Below are 23,108 nucleotides of genomic sequence, written 5' to 3' on the forward strand. Positions count from 1 at the left end.
CATAAAATGTCAAAATAATGGAATTCCACGTGTTCAGGGAGGAATGAAACTTCATTTCACATGACAATGACAAGAAAACAAAAATATTTCATATAATAAAATACCAAAGAAATAGTGAGTGATGTCATCAGTTTCTCATTTGCATACCAACCGAGATGTGCATAACACTGTTTTGTGAAATGAAGCGAAACTTTAAAACGTCGTCACTTTCTTAGTTTACATCAAATTTTGATGAAATTTTCAGTGTTATGCTTGTTGAATTTTTCTCTTTTTATTCAAATCAATTTTTTGTTGGGGTGGACTTGTCCTTTAAAAGAGATGTATTATGTGATACAAGAATGATTTTCTACCATACAGTGACATCTAGTGGGAAAGACACAAATGTCTACCCTGGTATGTTAGGTTGCTTATTGAACAAGACTGTTTGAGACTTTTATATGTTTTGCTTACTTCAAGTAATTTATAGTCTGTGTCCTGTACTTTATGCTTTTGAAGTAGTTACGTTTTATACCAAAGGGTATTTTCACCCATTTTTTTTTACTTTGATACACAACATTTGCTTTTATAATGATATCAGTCAGTCTTTGTTTTAAAGAACCTAAAATAACTAAAATTCTGGTCTTTCAAATACCTGTTTCGTGAAACGAGATGACAAAGAAAGTTTTTTTTATTATGTAGCAAAATCCTTCTTGAGCAGTGGAAAAGAACCATTTGATTCTCTCCTGCAATTATTATTTTTTGTTGGGGGGGGGTTAAGGATAATATATACAGTTGAGGCCAGAAGTTTACATACACCTAGGAAATTCAAACAAAAGTTGACACTTGCCAAACATAAAATTTACTGTATCTTATAAAATATTTGTGCTATCATGATGAATTTGCTATCATGATGAATTTGATATCAAACAAATGAGTATATTCATGCCCGTCCATCGCATTGCTTTATTATCATCAGGAGCCAAAAATATTTATGTGTCATTTTCCCCAAAAAAATCTTCATATTTTAGATTAATTAAAAATCAAAACATTTCATATCTGTGCTAGTTGCTTCTCAACACAGACATTTCAGATTACACTTTTTTGTTCAGTGGTGACATATGATAGAAAATGTAATATTAATTATAGATATGACACTTATCTATTTCTATGAAACAGTGTTTTAAAATATAATAACAAACAATAGAATACATTTGGCACGAATATTACTTTTTTCCTCTAAAGAAAATTCCACCTGAAGTATACTTTAATCCCAATGGCATCCCAATCATGTGGAAGAGCCTAATTCCACTCTTTCATTTGATACCAAATTCGTCATGGTAGCATTTATGTTTTTGAAGATATAGTAAATTTTTACGATGTGTGGCAAGCAAACAAATTTCACTGAATTCTATGGGTTTATGTAAACTTTTGGTCTCAATTGTATGTATATAATTTTTTCATCTTGATTTATTCTTAGCCTTTTCTTTATCATCACTTCTTATCTATTACAAGACACATACTTGGAAAGAGGCTTTGCATCATCATTGCTTGAAAAGACTTAATAATTTTGTTTGATTTTCTTCCTTTTGGTTATTGTCTTTTCAATTATTATTGCTTTCTTATTCTGTGTGTAATAATATGATTATCGTAATTGTAGTCTGATTTGTTTCATGTTTCTTATTCATTCAGTATATAGTCCTTCATACTCTAATCAGTTTGCAATTCTAACAACGCTACTGTCATCCCATGACAAAATGAAGCAGCTCTGTGAAATGAGAGTAAACGAAGAAAATGTGTCATCGTTTTATATGGAAATACATAGAGTTACTTGCCTTTTGAAACATCTATATTTCCAGAAATTGGGGGCTACGTGACTCTAATTCCTTTAGCATCATGTAGAGAATAAAAAAGATATCCCTAAGCAAGGAAAACATCAATTTCGAAGAAAAAATCACAGAGTTGTTTCCTTTTTCATTGGAAGGCAGAATAATACCCCAGTCACATTTCCCCTACGGCGGTCGTACGGTGAGTCGAGAACAGCCCTTTCATTCATTTTTATTCAAACCACCTATATGTTGAAACAGCTGTTTGCGACTTGCTATATCGCCGCCGTGGGATAAGTGTGACTGATGCCTAAGCATTGCCTGATTGTCTTGCTGTCAAAGAAAGAAACTTGTCTGTTATTGTGTGCTTGACGCCTGTTGCACATCTCCTGTTTATATTCTGTACGACTTGAAACCAACTAATTAATCAATTAACTATTAGTGTCCATGCCATTAATCTCCATACCTTTTCTCCCATAACAATGCCATTGTTATCCCAGTATCATTTGTTTCTTACCAGTGTCTGTGTAGAAAGGACAAAAGGTATTTTTTGTTCTCGGTCAACATACAGTTAACTCAGCTAAAGAATTTCTCTATGGTTTTTATGTTTATTTTCCTTCAGGATACTTTGCCCAAAGCCTCATTTTAGTGTATGAGAAGTGAAAAATCTCTGCTTTTTATTTTTGTGGTTTGATGCATGTGTTCATAAATTTATCATGATTTTCACTCCCTGTTTATGAAGAAAAGCCTCCTGAAACAAGTCACTGACGTCGATCCTTGCGTCACACCTATTGTTTGGGGGGGGTGGAATAATAGATCACCCCCCAACAATAGGTGTTACACAAGGATCCCCCCCCCCCCCGCCAGTGAAACTAGTATTGTAAAAGAAAGACGTGGGAAAGGTGTCTAAATAAAATTATAAACCTTCAATGGACCATATTCTCAACCATGGTTGAACCATGGTGTAACTCTGGGCTAAAATTACTGCATGTTCTATGCACTTGTTGGGTGTTTCATAAAGCTGATTGTAAGATAAGAATGACTTTCCGCACGACTGGTGATCCTTCCCTTTGCCATGTAATGTCCCTATGTAATTGAGTTATGGTCAAAAATATGTTCAAGTCTTTCGTAACTTTACGAACAGCTTTATGAAACGCCCATCAGAGTTCAGAAAGTGGGCTGATCTGGGTACATGAGCTCCCTAAGCGATACCATGACATTTGCACCGGCATTAATTGCTCCGCTGTAAATTCCACACACTAATCTTATGACTCACTTCAACCCTGGATTAACCACTATATACCCTACCCTAAACCTAACCATCAACCCAACATAGAACCCGATTGCAACCCTAAACCCTACATCTTAGATGAAATAAAGCCTAGTGCAATTGTTGCCGTAACAAATGTCATGTCTCTCCATAAAAGTACATTAACTACATCTTGATATCCAAATATAATTATAGTTTTAAACTTGTTATTCGTCTCTAATTAAAAAAAAAATGTCATTTTTATTTTGCAGGCTAGTATGAATATTGACCCAAAGACGCTCAGACCTGGTGCAGCTCCGCCAGAGAGGGTGGTAGACTCACCGGCCGTTGGCTTCGACCAACCCGCTGTCGCCAAGACGTTAGATGTCAATCCAACAAAGGTAATTCAAACTGCCATAATCATAGACGTCTTCAAAAATAAAGTTTTAATTTTTTATCTTTATTTTTAAAATATTTTTCCTGGGGGATGCTGCTTTTCTCAACATACTGCCTAAATCTTTCTCTTTGGATAAGTTTTAACATTGCAGTGAATGAGGAGTTTCAGAAGTTGTTTTTCCCCAGGGCTCGGGGCGAAATTGCCCTGAGCCTTTATGTAATATTTTCCCAGTGCAGGACATTGTATTTTTGTTTATTAAAAAGCTGGTACAATTTCAGGAGATCATCCACTTTCTTATGTCACCAGAAAGCAGAGAGAAATCATTCAGGAAGGTGCCAAATATACATGTAGGGGGAATCAGATATACATGTTTGATGTAATTGCCCAGCTTGAAATATAAGACTGCAAATTCAGTTTTGTATGGACGAATTGAGAGATTCCATTAGCTGATTATACCTTTCCATTGTTTATCCAACATGGAATTACTGAGCACAGAATATATTCTAGAAATTGTAAGATTGTATTGTCAGATCTTTCATGGAAGATATCTTTGTTTGGTGACAGTCAGACTGCAGGTCCCAAGAAAGTGGCTTCTTTCATCCAAGTGATATTCATGACTTGAGTTGTTTTGCATATTTAATGAGCTTGATGCGGACCAAAACACCTCTTTTCATTCGGTCATTGCTGCTCTAATTGTGCATCGAATTTCATGAATTTGGTACCATTGCGAAGAAGAAGAATCATTCCTTTAGGTCATGTGTTTGGATTTATTCAAAGATTTTGTAATATAGGTTAAAATTTTGATCTAAAATATGCTACAAAATAAATATTTTCACCTGACAAAAGCTGCTATTTTCACACTTTATTTATGTTTGAGCCCAAAAGATTTTTATATCATGATAAAGCTGAATATTTATGCTTTAAAATGATATAGGTTTCAAAATAAGAATTGGTTTAATCGGGTCAAGATCACACTTTTCATTTGCCATATACATAAAGCAGTTTGAAAACGAGAATACTGCATTCTGATTGGTCAAAGAGACCACCCCGTGGCAAATTCCAACTGTTCCAGTGCCTGGGTTCGTGGGAAGGTCACACTTCCCATGTGGTAATCTCCTGAAATACCCCGCGCCTGTTGTTCTGTGAACCTTATCCAGCCAATCAGGACTCTGGATTTCATGCAAGTACAAAATTTCAGAAATCTCGTCTTGTACCTTGGTGGGAAAAGTGTGATCTTGACCCGATTAAAAGGTGCCGCATATCAAGAGTGGCATTGTGAGAAAGTACAGAAGTTCAGCTTTATGGTGATATTGATATCATTGAGGCTCAAAATAAAAAGTTTTGCACAATTTGCAAAAGAAAACAGAGGAAGAAAATTCAGTTTTGAGGCACACTTTCAGGCCAGAAATTTACTTATTTAACAAAATATTGTATACAAAATAATTGACTATTATGAAAGAGTAACTTTAATCTATCTGATGGTGCAATAATATTTTCATTTAACTTGAGGTTAAAACAGGTAAATTCTTAGAGAAAGAAAATCTCACGAATCACGAGATTTTGCAAGGAGGAGGATTCAGCCACGAGATGATTTGGATGAATCTGGCCTTTTTGCTCATTAGCATAGGGACCTGCGGTCTGACTGGTGACCTTTGACCTCACATCTGTATTTCTCTCATTCCCATCATGTGCATATGAAAAGACATTTGGTACAATTTCTCATGCAAAAAATATTATTTTGGGATCATTTTCTCTTGTTTTGTATATATTTGACAATAAAATGTATGACATTTCATTATTACAATATGTGAAATGCTTCAAGACATCACCTATGTCACTATTGCAGTAGAGTCTGTATTCCCAGAATAACAATCTTTGGGAAGAGGCTGAAAGGGAGGTTTACAAAAAAAATAAGAACTATGAAGGCCCTTCATGATGTCAGTGCAAGCATTGATGTCATTTCATGAGCTTCATCAGTGCAAGCATTGATGTCATTTCATGAGCTTCATCAGTGCAAGCATTGATGTCATTTCATGAGCTTCATCAGTGCAAGCATTGATGTCATTTCATGAGCTTCATCAGTGGCGGACAGTGACCCGGAGGAGACAACGCATTGGAGGGGCACTGTATTGTTTGAGAACAATGCTGTGCCCCTCCAATGCTTTGTCTCCTCCGGGTCACGGTCCATCACTGAGCATCATTACATACTTCATAATAAGCAGAGCTGCCAAGTAGTACTGATTTTCAGTATTTAGTACTGAATAGTGAGAAGAATACTGATAGTTTCAGGTAAAATACTGATTTCTAAAGTTTCTGTTGTATGTGTGGTCCTATGGTAGTTTTTGAAAATACTGATTTCCTCACCGAAATAGTGATTGTCAGCTTAAAAAATACTGAAATGTTCCTTTACAGGTTGGCAGCTCTGAATAAGTAGAGAAAAAAATAATTATTTTCCCTCCATAGCCTACAGTAATAACTTTGACGACCATATGGACGCTTATGACTGTAGTCATTATTACCACAGCAATTACAAGACCGATTAGCCCCCAAAACCTCGGGTGATTCCTGTCGACCTTAGTGGTGTGCAATTATGATTACGTCATTGGCGACAAGAGAAAATATATTTTTAGATCCTGAACGAAGTAACATGAATTTGTTAAAGTGAAAAACGTAATTTAGAAACTTCAATAGCTGTACAGTAACAATTTGATGATTTTGCAATCCAATAGACCAGTTCGTAGTTACTTCATGGACAATTTTGGTCAAATGACCTTTCATTTCTTTCTTTATGATAGGCAGATTTCAAAGCAAGATATTACGTAAGCTTGTTTACATAGCAGGATAAAGAAATTGGATAGACCAGGTGACTAGAATAGCACACCAATGAACAATTTATGAAGGTATTTGTTGCATTCCTACTTTAAATGCATATCATAGCATGTTGCACAATATGCTTGGCAAACTGTGAAATACCAGTCGTTGATGGACGCATTGTTTTTTTTGTGGATGTAAATGAAAACCACTATTCAAAAGAATATATGAATAATCAAGACATCAAAGTTGGTGCTTATTCCATTAGATTTTAAACCACCATGTCACTTGAATACAAATGACCTTCCTCTGATCATGCGTAGAATCATTTATCATGCGCAGAAAAGAACTACGAACTGGCTTATTGTAACTACCATGTTAACAGTGCTCAACAGTCTGTCAAAAATTCAAAATAATATATTTTATTGGAATCATTATTGGATGGCACACTTAATGTAACAGGATATTTTATGCAACAAAACCCTGATGTCAAATTTGTCTATTGCGTATTCTCTGATATAGTAACATTTAAGTTCTCACAATATATGTAACTCCATCTCCTCAGGCTTTACTATCTGATGATAGCATAACGTCGTTTATTTAAATACATGAACGTTTCATATTGACGGTATATTATAATTACACATGAACACAAACACTCTATTATTAAGTTCTTTGTTTTAATATGTAATGCATCTAAACATATATTGCCATTTTAAAAATTTATTGATTTTATTTTTGTATATTTGTAAACCCCGACTAGTGAGGAGAGCTTCATAATAAAAAATAGTTTTTCTTTGAGTCATCCTCAGGCACTAGTCGGTGGTAATTTCTTCCTCTTGTACATATTCTTTTTGTCTTTTGCCTGGAAATAAAATAAATGATTTATGAAGGACAATTTGAATTATCCAACTAAAGTACATTTCTGTCTAAGAAGAAGATGTACATTACCATCAGTGTAGCTTCACATTATAGGGGAAAATTGCTCTTAAGATAAGTTAGCTCTAATCAAACCAGAAAAATTAAAGAAAAATAAAAGTGAAGGTTTGTTGAAAATCCATAAAAGAATTGGAAGAGTTATGAATTTTTAAAGTTTTTAATTTGTGACGTTGTTTGCACTCAGCTCCCCTCTGTATCATGTAATATAAATTCCATGCATTCTAATTTGATGAATTAAAGATATTTTTCTTACAAAAGGGGGTACTAGCTATGGAATGATTTTATTATATTTTCACCGCATTAAGAAAGTCAACTTTAAAATTTCCGGGAAGAAATGGATTTTGTGGAATTATATCACACAATGTATGGACGAGTTGCTCGTACATGACGTCCTAAAAACAAGCATTCAAAAATTCATATCCTGGCTCTTCTTTGATATAATTCCACAAAACTTTCAATATTTTCTCAAATTAATTTTCTGCTTTTATCAGAACCAAGCTCATCTTCATGGTGACCTTCCCATTTAATTGTGGAAAAGTCATCATACTTGCCCCAGAAAATGTGACAAACTAATAGTCACAAAGTACATCTTCAGTCTGCAATACAAAAGTAAGTGGCTAGAAGGGCAATTAAGTATTCCTCTGGCTACGAAATGGAGGAGTGATGATTGCCATCATTAGACAGAGACCTAGATCTGGATAACAACCTCTCCCATTTTCAAGTCTTCCCAATTATTCTTTTATTTTGATAGAGATGAAGGTAAAAGATATGACCTGTATTGTTCTGTGACCTTCTTTGCTCTGTTATATGGTATTTTTCATCTCATTGTCATAGCTTGAGATCTGTCTAGGTCTCATAATAAGCCAGTTCGTAGTTCCTTTCTGCGCATGATCAAAAGATTCTACGCATGATCAGAAGAAGGTCATTTGTATTAAAGTGACATGGTGCTTTAAGATCTAATGAGATAAGCACCAATTTTGATATCTTGATTATTCATGTATTCTTTTGAATTGTCGTTTTCATTTACATAAAAAAAAAAACAACAATGCTTCCATGAACGACTGGTATTTCACAGTTTGTCAAGTACATTGTGCAACATGCTATAGATATGCATTCAAAGTAGGAATGCAACAAATACCTTCATTAAGTGTTCATTGGTGTGCTATTCTAGTCACCTGGTCTATTCAATTTCTTCATCCTGCTATGTAAGGCAAGCTTACGTAATATCTTGCTTTGAAATATGCCTATCATGATGAAAGAAATGAAAGGTCATTTGACCAAAATTGCCCATGAAGTAACTACGAACTGGTCTACTTATATAACTTCATGGCCCCGTCTTACAAAGAATTGCGATTGATCCCATCAATCACAGCTATGGACGGCCAGCAACGTCAACATCTATTATGCATGTTAATTCAAAATATTTTCGAACTATGATGTATATTCAAGCATTCATTGTTTTCATGAAAATTCATTGTCCTTCTCTTTCTTTACAAAGGACAGTGTGCAAATTTTTTCTAGACAAAATTGTGATACTGATGGATTTCCATAGAGTTACGATTGATTGGATCAATCATAACTCTTTGTAAGAAGGGGCCCAGATTTGTCTAGTGCTCTCATTCTCTCCTTGCGATGGAGCTTCCCCAAGTTTTTGTTGTTAATTTTATTGAAAAAATATATGTTTATATTTGTGTGTTAGAGTGATTCTATTTTTCTTGTTGATTCAAGACGGCCTGATTACTGTGATATTCTGTGGCTATGTAAAACTAGACTTACATAATATGGATTGGTTTAAACAAAGAAAAGTATCAAAACCCTGTGGACAATAATATTTTGATAGATTTTTGCCCATAGGGCTTTGTCAAGTTATGACAAATTTATTAGATTGCGTCAAAATAATGCATGATAAAGATGCGCGTATCCAAAACTGAGCAAATCACACAAAGGATGACGAAAAGGATACGTCATAAAGAGGAAACAAAAGAAAACAATAGGAGAGGTAGATAGAGAGAAAATGAGAAAGTGAGGAAGAGAGAGAGAGCGCGTGAGACAAAGAAAGAATGAGAGAGCGGGTGAGAAGGAGGGAGATAGGGAGACAGAAAAAGAAAGAAAGAAAAAGAAAAGGAAAGAAAGACAAGGAAAGAAAGTAAAAGAAAATACCTACGTCAGACGAAATGAGTGGAATGATACATTGAGTTCATAGGGTTGGAGACATCCGTGGCGATGGATAATCTCTTCCAGAAGCATTCTGTCCTCATAACCTCCTTTGCAAGATACTATGGTGTGTCCTGGCAAATTGAAGTGACAGGCCACAGGAAGACCTTGAGTGTATATATGGATTGGATAGATTGAATATCATTCTTGAAGCATTTGCCTGATTTTATAATAAAACATTAATTCAGTACATTTGATTTAACAAAGCTTGAAATATTTACAATGAAAAAAACATGCCTATAGATTTATTTAGATCTGTTATTACTCTATTTGTTGTAAAGGATGAGATGATTGTGATTTGGGAAATTAATATTGTCAATCATTAAAGTGTTTTAAGGAAATATTCTGATAATGGTACATTACGTCTCTGAATTTGTTCAATAAGGAGAGCCTTCCTCTTTATTCCCTGCAGACAAGAGCAAGAATATCTGCCAAACGAAGACCTCCCTCAAGGAGAAGCCTTCAAGCAGCCGCAGCATCCGCTTCCAACCCTGCCCTTCTGAGTGACAACTCCAAAGGGGCCGATGAGGTTTACCAAAACATAGCCAGCGACCAACCCGACCTTGGGGCATCTGCTTCAGCACCTGCTGCTCTTGCAGCTGCTTCCACTGCAGCCCCTCCACCCGCCAAGAAACCTACGTCCAGGATGCGTGAAGACCACATGGATGGACCACCGCCGCTTCCTCCAGCAGCGGGAGTCAAACCAAAGAAACCAACACCTTCGGATGATATCTTTGGTGATGATCCCTTTTCAGGAATGACCAATGGCTCCAGCAGTGCCTCTTCCAATCGGACTGTCAGTAACTCAAAAGAGGAACGGCCATTCTCGATAGAAGGTGATAGTGAATTATTTGCTGCTGCTGCTAAGAAGCAACCAAGTAGGACTCATGACAATGGGGATGATTTATTTAACAAACCTCTGAAGGTGGATCTTGATGCCTCCATCGATGATATTTTTGCCACCCCTCCTGTTCTTGGACATAGTAGCAAGCAAAGCTCCTTGGAAGCAGATCCAACGTACGAGGATATCTTTGCCTCAAAAGCAAACACGAACAATAAAAGGTCGACTTTGACTGATCTTGCTGTTGATGAGGACTTATTCGGAGACCTAGGAAATAAAAAGTCAAAAGGTAAGATTTAGTCTAATTCTGTTTGAAAGAAGGCCCACCCTCAGCTAAAATCATTATTACAGTGAAATTATTCTATTGGCCTGGGCTGATAATGGGAAGTATGGCTGTTGCACAAAATGGGATTACTAGTCATTAGTGGATCTAGCTTTTTTGCTATTAAAGAGGGGGGGGGGTGTCCCAGGGATTTTTTTGTTTTGCGCTTGGTGAACCAAGGGGGGGGGACACATCCAGTCTGTGCCCCCCTTTTAAGGGGTATAAACATTTTGAATGTCAATTTGCTGTTGTAAACAAGTGTGCCCCCCCCCCTTTGAAAGCAAGGGCCTTTTTTTTGCTTGTCAAATCTAGGGAAAATTGCCCCCCCCCTCCCTTTGGAAAATTCTTGTTTCACACAAGTACATATTCCCCTGGGGCAGTAATCAGAATGTAGCACAAATAGCTTAAATATTATCTTGAAAATATATTTTGGGGTTTAAATGTACAAGGAATAAAATGTTGGTCCCAATACTATTTATTTTTTGAAGTTTTGCAGGAAATATGAAAGTAGGTGAATACAAAGGGAAAAGTTTTAATATGGACATACCATATGGAATGATGGTACTGGGGAGCATTAGATGAATACAAATGGTCTGTGATTTCAACTGGCATGTGTTATTACAAGCTATTGAAATCCTTGCATCTGATTGGCTCAGAACAAGTTTCTCAGTGAAAATCATTGATGTGATCCTTTTTAACACACTCCCCTAAATTTCATAGATATCTTTTATTTCGGATGAAGGACAAGTCCACCTCAACAAAAAGTTGTTTTAATAAAAAGAGAAAAGTCCATCAAGCATAACACTGAAAATGTCATCAAAATCAGTTGTAAAATAAAGTTATGACATTTTAAAGTTTTTGTATAATTTCACAAAAAAGCTATACTACAATCCTGGTCGGTATGCAAATGAGGAGACTGACATCATCCACTTACTATTTCTTTCTATTTCTATTATCTGAAATATTATAATTTCTCATTGTGAAGTGAAACAAAGATTTATTCCTTCATGATTATGTGGAATTAGCCTTGTTTTATACCATATGATTCAGTGAAGTCGCTCCTTAAAATCTGTAAAAAATGAAATATAGAATCATTCAAACAATAGAAAACAAAAGAAATTGCGAGTGAGGGACATCATCGACCGTCACCGTCTCATGTGCGTGTCACTGAGTTGTGTATATCACTGCTTTGTGAAAAATAAACGAAACTTAAAAATGTCATAAATTTCTTATTCTACATCCGATTTTGATGAAATTTTCAAAGTTATGCTAGTTTGATATTTCTCTATTGATTCAAATCAACATTTTTCTGGGGTTGACTTTACCTTTAACTGAATGTTTTGCTGTCCTTCAAAAGAAGCATCCATCAATTTGATTAACTTCCTTCTGGGGGGTCTTTCACAAAAATTCAAGTATGACTTAAGTTGCACTTAAATGCCGATGCGTATATGATATGCAACGCGCGATCTTATTGATAGATACACAGAAGTGCACGTCCTTATAACACGATCTAACCAATGCAGTCAAGCCTTTCATACCGCACGCAATTTGGTATTTAAGTCCGACTCTAAAACGTACTTAAATCTTTGTGAAACACCTCCAGTTTTCCTTCACTTGTGTATTTCATAAAGCTGTTTCGTAAGTTACGAGCAACTTTATGAACGACTGGTGACCCTTTCTTGTGGTAAAATGATACTCACCAGGGTCACGTAACACAAAGGATAGTGATTGATCATACGCTTGATTTTCACGATTGATTGTACATTGTAGTCAATGGAATCAATTATAGAAAATGTTCTACGATGATTGCTAAGCTTTGTGTTACGGGCCCCAGACATTCATGGGTGTTGATGTAGTTCCTGAAAGCCCTGTCACATCGTTCCATGCAAGCCTTGCGGCGAGTTGCGGGTGACTGCCTGCAAGGAAGTCTTGAGCATGTTCAAAACTTTTCTGCGTGCAAACCAGACTCAGACTTGCGTGCGCTTCTGCATGTGAGATGCGTGAGAGATACTGTCAATGTGAACGACCTGCAGGTATAAAAAATAGTCACACACGAGGCTTGCACGGAACGATGTGATAGGGCCTTATAAAAGGTTCACCTGGGTCCTGTAACACAAAGGTTAGCGATTGATCGCTAATTTCATAGAATAGTTCTGATTGGTTCATAGTCAGTGTACTTAGCAAATTGCGCATGCAACAAGGATCTTGATCGGTCATTTCATTTAGCGATTAATCGCTAACCTTTGTATTACGGCGCCCAGTACCGGTAACCTACAGCTTCATGAAGCACCCACCAGGAATAAACAAAGATGGAGTTGTAAATTCATTCTGTGGCGTTTCTCCCTGTCTAGATACGAGTGCTGTGTCTATTGATGAAGATCTGTTTAGCGGGCCTTTATCATCCTCAGCCGCACCAGCCACCGCAACCACCACAAAACCAAAGAAGAAGAAATCAGCCAAGAAGACACATGTCATAGAGGTAAGCCCATTTCACAGCCATCAATTATTTATCATGCCTTTTCATTATCAACTGAATCAAAGAGTAATTGGTAGTTTCTTGGTTTGTTTCTGTCTGTGTGTATTTTCTTTGTCTTTTGATATGTATTTACAATAATATTGTATAGATGATTATTTTCAATGTACGGATAGTTAGTTTTCTATAATTATGAGTACCTATATGTACTTCTGTAAATGAAATAAAATTATTACCCCATCTAAAAGACCCATACACATTGTTTGTTATATTTTGGAGAATTTGGCTTTTAGAGTTGCTATAGGAAATGATATTAAATAACTGGTGAGCATGATTGTTTTTTTTTTTTTTTTCCTATGTCAGTTGATTCTCATCTTGAGATGCAGTGATGCCGCCCCCCCCCCCCCCCCTGCCTAGTGTCTATCCAAAGTCTGGCTGGCCATTCACAAATAGAATAGAGAATGAATGGATACAAGTTATATAGATATATAATTATTAATGAATTAATTTTTAAAAGCAGAAAAACATGACATTTAATAATATATATTTGTTCCTACCTATCATATCACATTCATTATTCCTACCCTATAGAAGCTATAGAAGTGAAATTGGAAGGAATTATTATGTTTTGTAGTCTTGAATTGCCATGTACACAACAGTATTTCAGTAGGTTTGGCATAACTTTTTGTATGATAACAATAGTAATATGTTCCATGTATATAGCACAGCTACTATAATTGCATGTACGCTACTGCGCTTGATACCTGGTATCATATTAGTACCCTGGCTGTAGCTGAGCTGCCGTATAGGCACTAAAGCATTCAAGGAATAAATCCCATGGAACAAGTCCAAGAGATATACTTATTCAAAATAAAAAAAGTTTTTTTTTGTTGTTAAAAAGCAGGATATTAATATTTAATTTAATTTTTAACTGATCACAAGGAAATGACATGCAAATTTATACAACTGTATATATCTACAACTCTTTACTTTGTTTAAGATTTTTATTTTTGTGAGGTACGGAAGTGGTATTTACTATAAAGAGGGTCAGTATTAAAGGTAAATGCTAGTTTTGGTAACGATATCAAAATGAGTTCATACAGAATCCAATGAAATGACCACCAAAGTGTCTGTTTGTATAAATGAAACGTTTGTGCCAAAGGATTCTGGAAGAAATAGTGTAATTGCTGAGAAATCAGCAAATAAGCACAGGATAGAACAGGGTAGAGCGTCGGGCCCGACATTCAAAGCAATAATTATACACTGTCCCACGTGCGCTTATCTGTGTTGGGGATCTTCAGTCTGAACATTTTTCAGCGTAGATTTCAAGATTTCACAAAGTTCAGTTTATGTAACTGTACCAGATCTAGATCCTCGATGATAAATTGACAATTAAGCCTTGTTTTACAGACTTTCTCATGAAATCAGTGTTCACTGCAACTACTGGAATTTCTCTTTAAGCCTGTAATAGCTTTTCTATGGGGAATCATATTGTCAAAAATGTGATTCTTGTTGACAAAAGTGGTCGACCATGCAGATAGAATGGATCTTCATTTACCTCCTTGTGAATTTGACAAGCAAAAAAAAACAACAACAACATGGCTCTAGTGAGAAATAAAAGGTTGCAATATACAGAAACTTTTAACATGTTCCTCAAGAAATTTACATAAGGGTGGATGTGGTATTTGAGGTCTAGTTGTTATGACTCTTGTCTTTCAATCAGAGGGACGTGGGTTCGAATCCCAGCCATGGCATGTTTTCCTTCAGCAATAAATTTACCCACACTGTGCTGCACTTGACCCAGGTGAGGTGAATGGGTACCCGGCAGGATTAATTCCTTGAATGCTTTAGCACCTATATGGCGGCTCAGCTACAGCCGGGGTAATAAAATGATAGTGATACCAGGCATCAAGCACAGTAGAGTATATGCAATTATAGTAGCTGGGCTATGTAAGTGGATCATGTTATTATTATTATCATTATTTGTATAGGAGTGCCTTGTACATGTATGTGTAGTATAAGTACCCTGTGTTGTTTTTGTTTCTTTATTAAAGTCAAGAACAGTTGATCTTTTCCTCTTTGGGGGTATTAGCATTCCCACAGGGACGGATCCCCATGCCCCTCCGTTTGCACAGCCTCGAGTATTTGGGATTGATGGTATTTCTTGCCACATCACTATGCTTTTCACACTGTATTTCCTTAACCCGGACTATCCTTAACCCCATACTATCTATTTTTGGATTCACACTGTCTTTCTTAACCCCATACTATTTGCTTAACGCCTTAACCCCGGACTAAAACACAGCTCATGAATATTGATTTTACCATACAGAGCGCAATTAACGTGCAGTTTTTACTTCTGTGATTGGCTAATGCTTAGCCCTACTTTTCCTTAGCCCAGCTTTGTTTCACACTGCATCTCTTAGCACCGCAATTGTGCTAGCACAACGATAAGCTGGCAGGGCCAGATTGTACCGACTATTTACCGTGCTAACCCACTTTGCTAAAACGTAGTGTGAAAACAAAGTGGGCTAAGCTTAACCCCGGGAAATTGGTGGGGCTAAGACCCCTCCCCCTTAGCCCCACCAATTTCCTGGGGTCAAGGGAAAAAAAGTGCAGTGTGAAAAGCATATTAGTCATTTGTAAATTTCACATGAAGCGATCACTATCGCACATTCTGCTGTATTCCCATGGAACTCCCTATCCATCTTCTTGGCCAGGATCACAGTCCAGTCATAAATTAACAGGTTTCCAGGCTGCTTTCTTCTCCAATTTTCATGAGACCACTCACTCTCAGAGGTGTGTTTGACTCCTATTCTCCCATCCAGGGGCCCCCGTTTCATAAATCCTAATGATAACAAATTTGCAGTAGACAGCTTGAACCTACTGATATTATTCGATTTTGGGGGGCTGGTCAAAAGTTAATTTGTTATAGAAATTGTGCATTTGTTATAACAAGCCTTTGTGAAATGGGAGCCAGAGTCATACTAACGAATCCTAGCCCCAGACTTACCAAAGATTTTATTTAATTTTTCACCTTGAATAGCATTTAATCCACATTTGTTGTCTGAAAAGTTATCTGATCCAAGAACGTTCCTTGATTTTTGTCTCGCCCACCAGAGGTGAAGGCGAGACTTAGGGATCCCAATGTCGTCCGTTGTCTGTCCGTCACAAACATTATGACACATAACTACGCAACCGTAAGTCACTTTTCACCCAAACTTGGGTTGTAGATGTACTGAGGAGACCTGCATGTCATGACGCAATTAGAGGTCACATGGTAAGGTCAAAGGTCATTAGAGATCAATGTTCAGACACATCACTATGCAACTGTAAGTCACTTTTAAACCAAACTTGGGTTGGAGGTGTACTTAGGGGACATGCACGTTATTGTGTTCGGAGCGGAGGTCACATAGTAAGGTCAAAGTTTATTTTGAGGTAAAAAAATGTTATATGCAAGACTCTTATGACAAATGTTATTCCATCCCAGTTATTTCACAATGAAGTTTTGGTACAATTCTGTTGCGTGCCCTCGCATATCACAATATTTGAGTCATGGGATGATGAGATTTTCATAAGTGGGCGACACACAAAATTGCTTATGCCTTGTTACTTGCTTAGAAGCACTGTTACTATGGTGGTGTTGGATGAGACGTCTGATAAGTCCTTCCATGAAACTACCCCCTCAGGTTTGGAGTCGGTTCCATCGGAGTAGCTGTAGCATAACACTATTGTTGCTGCTGGTAATGATAATTGGGCCCTGTCTTACAAAGAGTTGCGAAAGCCAGCAACACCAACATCTAGAATGCATGTTTGTGCAAAATGTTTTCTGGATATGATGTATCCTCATTGCTTTCATTGCTGTCTTGACAATTCAGTGTGCTTCCTCTTTGTTTGCAAAGGACATTGTGCAAATTTCTGTTTAAAAAAATTATGACAATGATGGATTGTTATATATAGTTGAGGTTGAGAGGACAAATCATAACTTGTAAATCATAACTTTGTAAGACAGGGCCCAGGAACCGTCTTAAAAAGAGTTACGATTGATCCAATCAATCATAAACAAAGAGAAGCACAGTGAATTTTCAAGAAAAACACTTAATGCATGAATATACTTAAAGCTAGAAAATATTTTGAACAAGCACGCATAATAGATGTTGACATTGCTGGCCATCCATAGTTGCGATTGATTTGATCAATCGTAACTCTTTGCAAGAGTAGAACCTGAAGTGCTCTGGTGAAATTTGAACTTGGGGTGGAAGTAGTCACCGAGGAAAACAGATCAATCTTCCTTGAAGCAGATGAAAACAACTTGTGTGCCCTTTGAGGCTTGCTTACATTTGTAAACATTGACTCATTAGAGCAAGAGCCCTTTTGGAGACCTGTTGGAATCTGCAATCATGATAGGCTACCCACACAAGAATGAAACTTACTGAACATTGTTGAAGAGGGAGTTCACCAAAACGATTATTTAGTTTTGATTAGGTATAAAAAAATAGAAAAATATTGATGTAGGTTTGATGACAAATCTATCAATGAGTGAGATATTTATAACTTTTTTGTTTAGAATTGTGACTTTATGTGAGAGCAGCTGCTCCGTATGTCATTTAATATAAAAGCCATGAATTCCTATTCTTTGTTGGTTTTTGAGGACTAAAAAATATTTATTACAGAAGCTCACTGGATATGCAATGATGCATTTTTTGATACATTGAATGTTCACATAAATTTAAATTCAATTTTTTGAGAAAATGGCATTTTATGGAGCTCAAATATGGCATGACTAAACTCCTTAATAGTTTCTTCCCCAAACCTTTACTACAATTGTTTGTGTTGTTTTTCTGCTTTTATTAAATCAAACTTTACATGAGGGTGGATTCCCCTTTGATCGCAACAACAGCTATGACAAACTCACTGTTTTTGTTATGCCATAGCACAGGTAGATAGTCAATATCCCCTACACTATTTACTCACGAGAGAAAAATGAGAATCCTCTCGGAGAATGCGGATATGGCGATCGTTCCTCCTAATTGACTTGACAAGAATGAAACTAGTAATTGAACACAGTGAATAGAAACAAAAGCAATTCCAACAAAACCGTCTGTTCTATTATGCCATTGCACTGGTGGATTAGCAATATTTGCTCAAAGAGAGTGGATTCAGAACCCTTTTGGAGAATGTGGATACCGTGATTGTTCCTCCTAATTGGCAAAACAAGAATGAACCTAAAGTGAACAAGTACCACATAACCAACACTGCTCCTTCATGCCATTGCACAAGTCGATTGTCAATAATTGGCTCACAGTATTTGCTCATGAGAAGAGGAATGAGTGCCCTTTGGGATGGTGAAATTGGTGAAGACTCTTCTTCTGTATGCTACAGCTACACACACAAACAAAAATCAAGCTTTGGATGGTCTGGAGTCAGTTTGGTCATTATGATTATGACATATTAGATGAACGAGATGACAATGTTTAATATTAAGATGGTGTCACATTGTTCCGAAAGTCAAAGGCCATTTAAAGTCATTGAACTTTGGCCATTTTAGAGGTAGATTGCTGTCATAACTTTGCTGATTGCTGATATAGGGGTAATCAAGTATCACTGACAGGTTTTAGGTCACATGATCAAGGTCAAATATCAATGAACGTAGTATTGTATCATTATATGAATGGTGTTTTTTGTGAATAATTATTTTATAGTTTTTTTGCAAAGTCAGCACTGCTGCTATATTGAATCGCGTGATGCAGGTGAGACCGCCAGAGGCATTCCACTTGTTATTTAATAGTATCATTGTCTTTCTAATTAACAGGATGATGATGATCTGTTTGCAGAGAAGCCAAAGAAAACAAAATCCAAACCTGTAAAGGCCACCGATGATGATCTCTTTGGCAATTCTGATATCTTCTCTGATCTTCCTGCCTCCAAGCCTAAGGAGAAAAAGAAGAAGACCACAGCACATGCTCAAGATGCCATCTTCAAAGATATCGGAGGAGGTAGGTTAATTGGAAAGACTTGACGCATGTCAGGTTCGTTAATCCCTCTTCATATTTGTGTGTGTGTGTATGTGTGGCTCTGTCTGTTTGTCTTGAATCCTGTCATCCTACACCTCTTTCTTTTTTTTGTCATTGTCTGTCTCTCTGTATGTTTCTCTTTCCTTGTCTCAGTCTCTTTCTCTCTGTTTACTTGTCTCTCAGTCTATGTATTGCTCTCTTTTTCTGTCGTCGCCTGTTCATCTCTCTCTCTTTCCCTTTCTCTCTGTCAGTCTTTTCCCGTCTCTCTCACTATATCGCACCTCTGTCTGTCTCTCTCTATTGTTCCCTGTCGTCAATCTCTGTCTTCCCTTCTCTTTCCTTCTCTGTCTGTTTCTTTCCCTATCTCTGTTTCTCTCTCTCTCGGGCTGTCTTTATGTCTCTATCTTTTTTTATTTCTTTCTCCCTCTCTGTCTATTTCTCCTCTTCCACACTCCCTCCCCTCATTCCCTTATCATCCATGTATTTCTCTCTCCCTCTCTTTGTCTTTTACTTTGTCTATCTCTCTCTTAATCTCTCTCTCCTCTTCCACACCTTTCCCTCAACCCCCCCCCTCTCATTCCCTAATCATCCATCTATTTCTCTCTCTCCCTCTCACCCCTCTTCCCATTCACTTTAACTTCATTGCAGTTATGAAAAAGAAACATCATATAATATTTACCAGGATCCCCAATCCTCCCCTCCAAGGTATAAATGTGTCTCGCTCTGTCCCTGGCGGACTCTAAATGCTCCTAAATGGCTCTCCTCCGAAGGCTCGAAACGACATCATGCATTGCATGTCAATAAATGATGCACCAGTTACTTCTATCTATATACACATACATCACCCAAGGTGCTTCAGAACCTTGCTCTGGTTGCTTCCAGGGCTCGGTGTCATAAACCCCAGCGATTCATCATGAGTCTGATTTCTACGATTGATTGCATCGGTCATTGTGTACAATCAATCGCAAGTTTTAGCTTGGTGAACAATCACTGAGCTTGTGTTAACGGGTCTGCAAAGTCTCCTTATTTTCACATCTCTCCTCTTTCTTTTGATACATGCCTGTCTCCCACAGTGGGATCACATAAATACGATCCGGTCTGATTGCAGCAGAGCATTTGGGGGCTTTTAACAAAAATCTAAAGTGGGAAGAATGTATTTCATCTTTATGGGGTAAATGCTCGATCATAAAGTGACATGCATAATTTTTCAAGTTTGAAATGGCCTTTATATGAACCAGTAAATGCAGATGTAGGTCACCATGTGAATTTGTTCTCTTCAATTTGTATATTATGTTGTGATCTCCCTCACAATTATGAAGTATTCACTTCATGCATCTGTAGTCTGCAGGCATGCTAGAACAACATTAATGTTCAAATTGTTTCTTGCCTGTTTTTTCCCACCTCTAATTGTTTTTAATTGGTCCTTCCATGTAAAGCTTTTATGGTATTCATCAAGAATTTGATATCGTCGATGAGGTAGTAGAAACCATGTTCCTTAAAACTGTCAAATCACAATATTAATAACAGCCATTACAGTGTGGTTTAAACTTAATATATGCATTGAATTCTGAAAAAACAGTTTGATTTAAAACTTGTATTCTGTAGATTAGTATTTTATTTGTAAGCCTCAAACTGGATGTCTGGTTTCATGCTTTGAATGGTAAAATATTGCTTTTGTTCTTCATATTTAAAATAAATATCTTGATCACATACCAACATGCAAATAAAAATTATTTTTTGTTAAATTTTCATGAAACATTTGGCGGCCAGTATACCACAGATTTCACCATTTTTTTTTTAAAGCTGATCTTGATTTTGTTGGTCATTGAAGTCCCGTCCATTTTACAAGCATTACATAATTTTCAGGATGCTATTGCTTGTCTAATTAACACCAAGAAATAATGCAATTGACATTATTGTGATCTGAAGCTATTGAGCCTTTCATTGGTTCATTATTTAGTTATTTCATTTTCACATGGCCTTAATACACTCATTAATATTGATTGACTGCCAATTACAATGTGAGCAAATAAATCACTCATTCTAATCAGGTGGTACTATACCAATATCATGAGATCAACCATCGTTTTTTACACTGAATGTTCTTTTTTTTCATGTTTTGAATCAATTCTCTTGAATAGATGACATTTTCGCCGAGCCCTCACCCTCGAGTAAACCCAAAAAGACGAAAGCCAAGAAAAAGACAACAAAGGAGGCTTCCGATTCCATATTCGACACCGACGCACCAAATATATTTGACGATCCTCTGAACGCGATGAATAATTAAAGACCCAAAGCCTTGGATTCATGTCTCTGATTACAAAGGCTTCTTCAGCTTGAATACAACTCATTCCATATATACGTGTGTGCTTTTAATTGCAGTTCGACTGTGCATACAATATGATGTATTTACTCCAAACCCCTTATTAGGAATTTGCACAGTGAGGGAAAGTGTTGCCTTTCACCTTAGAAACTATAAACATTGAATTGTAATGTTTATCAGGAATGCTATAACTTGGTGAAGATAAGAATGTTATATTAATTCTAGGTGCTTAAACTCTGCCTTTTGGTCACAAATATTTTGGCACCCATGACTGTTCAAAGCTGAAATACAGATTATAAAAAGATTATGTTTATGTAGTTATTTTCAAGAAAAAAAATTAAATCAGATATCATTATACCTGTACTGATAGATTTGTGAATCATTTGAAATGTTAATTTTATTTACTTTACTTTACTTTAGATGTGTATGACATAGTGCTTTATAAGATGTAAAATATTTACTATTTGTACAGTATGTAACCTTTTTGAAGGTAAAGCTTCCCTTTTGTAGCAAATATTTACTGTAAATTAGAATTGATTCTCTTGTATTAACCTTAAATCTGTGATGATCTTAATAGTAAGAAGATTTATTTATATAAGTAGTGAAAATGTATCTAATTTTGTCAATATATTTTCAGTTATTGGATATATGTGTGTATGAACACTTTATATGGATCATGAGCTTTACTATGATTTAGAAGCATGTAAATATCCAAGTTTTTAAATGAGAATAACTTGGTCAGATGAACATCTGGGAAATATCAATTATATACTCTGTTCTTTCTTTATTCATTCTAAATTTTTACATCAATACTATGAAAATTATCAAACAAAATGTTGTACAAATGTACAGAAATCGTTTGGCTACTTGATGTCCTTGAAATGCAATATGTATATGATTCCATGTATAGTAAAGAGGATAGAATAATGTACATACAAGAGTTAGAAATTAAAAGTTTATTGTAACTTTTCGAATTGTCATGAAATAAATTTTATTTCCATTTTCTTTTGAAGATGGCAGTGTGAAATGACTACTATTTCTATCTGTTCTAGCAGCAAGCGAAAATATTTTTTTTAGATGCAGTTAGTCTTTAATCATCACAAATTCCATTTTGTTTGTGTATTTTACTTGTTTTGTTTTTGTATGCATTGTATCATGTTTCGTGTAACTGACCAAATCTAAAATGTTCTTGATAATTAAAGGTATAGTCCGTGGTTTCACTCTGTTATGAAGATTATGTTTACTCACAAAATCTGGATATATTCTTTGCGTTGATATTGATTTCTGTCAGATGTTTTCTCACATGATAATACTTGGATAAAATCAATTTCTCCCATAATGTGTATTGTAGAATGGGCCTTAAATTTGGTAGAAATCTAATCTTTTCATTTCAGTTTCTGCTCATTTCATCTATAATACTTTTCTTATGCTTTTATTTCTTTACATTTTTTTCCTCTTTCCCTCTCTTTCTCTTTAATCCTTCCCTTTCTCTCTCATTCCACTTCTCTCCCTCTCTCTTTCCCTTTCTTTATCATTCTCCCCCTCTCCATCTACCCCCTCTCTCTCTCCATCTTTATCCAGCTCTCTCATATTTTAATCCCTTCATCAGTTTTCCATATATAATGAATTGGAAAGGGGCATTCATGTAATCTCCACATGCATGCCAAGAAGATATTTCCACACTTAAAGGTAACAGATAGTAGTTATTTCATGAGAAAGTCTT

The 23,108-nt window shown here is 36.2% G+C and overlaps 1 protein-coding gene across 11 annotated transcripts in view; it reads left to right on the top strand.

Moving 5' to 3' along the window:
* Positions 1-22,390, top strand: part of LOC121422412 (WASH complex subunit 2-like) — a 151,627-nt gene extending 129,237 nt beyond the window's left edge. For all 11 annotated transcript variants that reach the window (XM_041617426.1, XM_041617428.1, XM_041617429.1 and 8 more), the window contains 5 exons: positions 3,324-3,452; positions 9,825-10,542; positions 12,927-13,054; positions 18,861-19,044; positions 21,204-22,390. In XM_041617426.1, the coding sequence (XP_041473360.1) occupies positions 3,324-3,452; positions 9,825-10,542; positions 12,927-13,054; positions 18,861-19,044; positions 21,204-21,349 (1,305 nt within the window). In that variant the 3' untranslated portion in view covers positions 21,350-22,390. The remainder of the gene's footprint in view (positions 1-3,323; positions 3,453-9,824; positions 10,543-12,926; positions 13,055-18,860; positions 19,045-21,203) is intronic.
* The last annotated feature ends 718 nt before the right edge of the window (positions 22,391-23,108 follow it).

This window comes from Lytechinus variegatus, chromosome 10, assembly GCF_018143015.1.
Source record: "Lytechinus variegatus isolate NC3 chromosome 10, Lvar_3.0, whole genome shotgun sequence".
NCBI lineage: Eukaryota > Metazoa > Echinodermata > Echinoidea > Temnopleuroida > Toxopneustidae > Lytechinus > Lytechinus variegatus.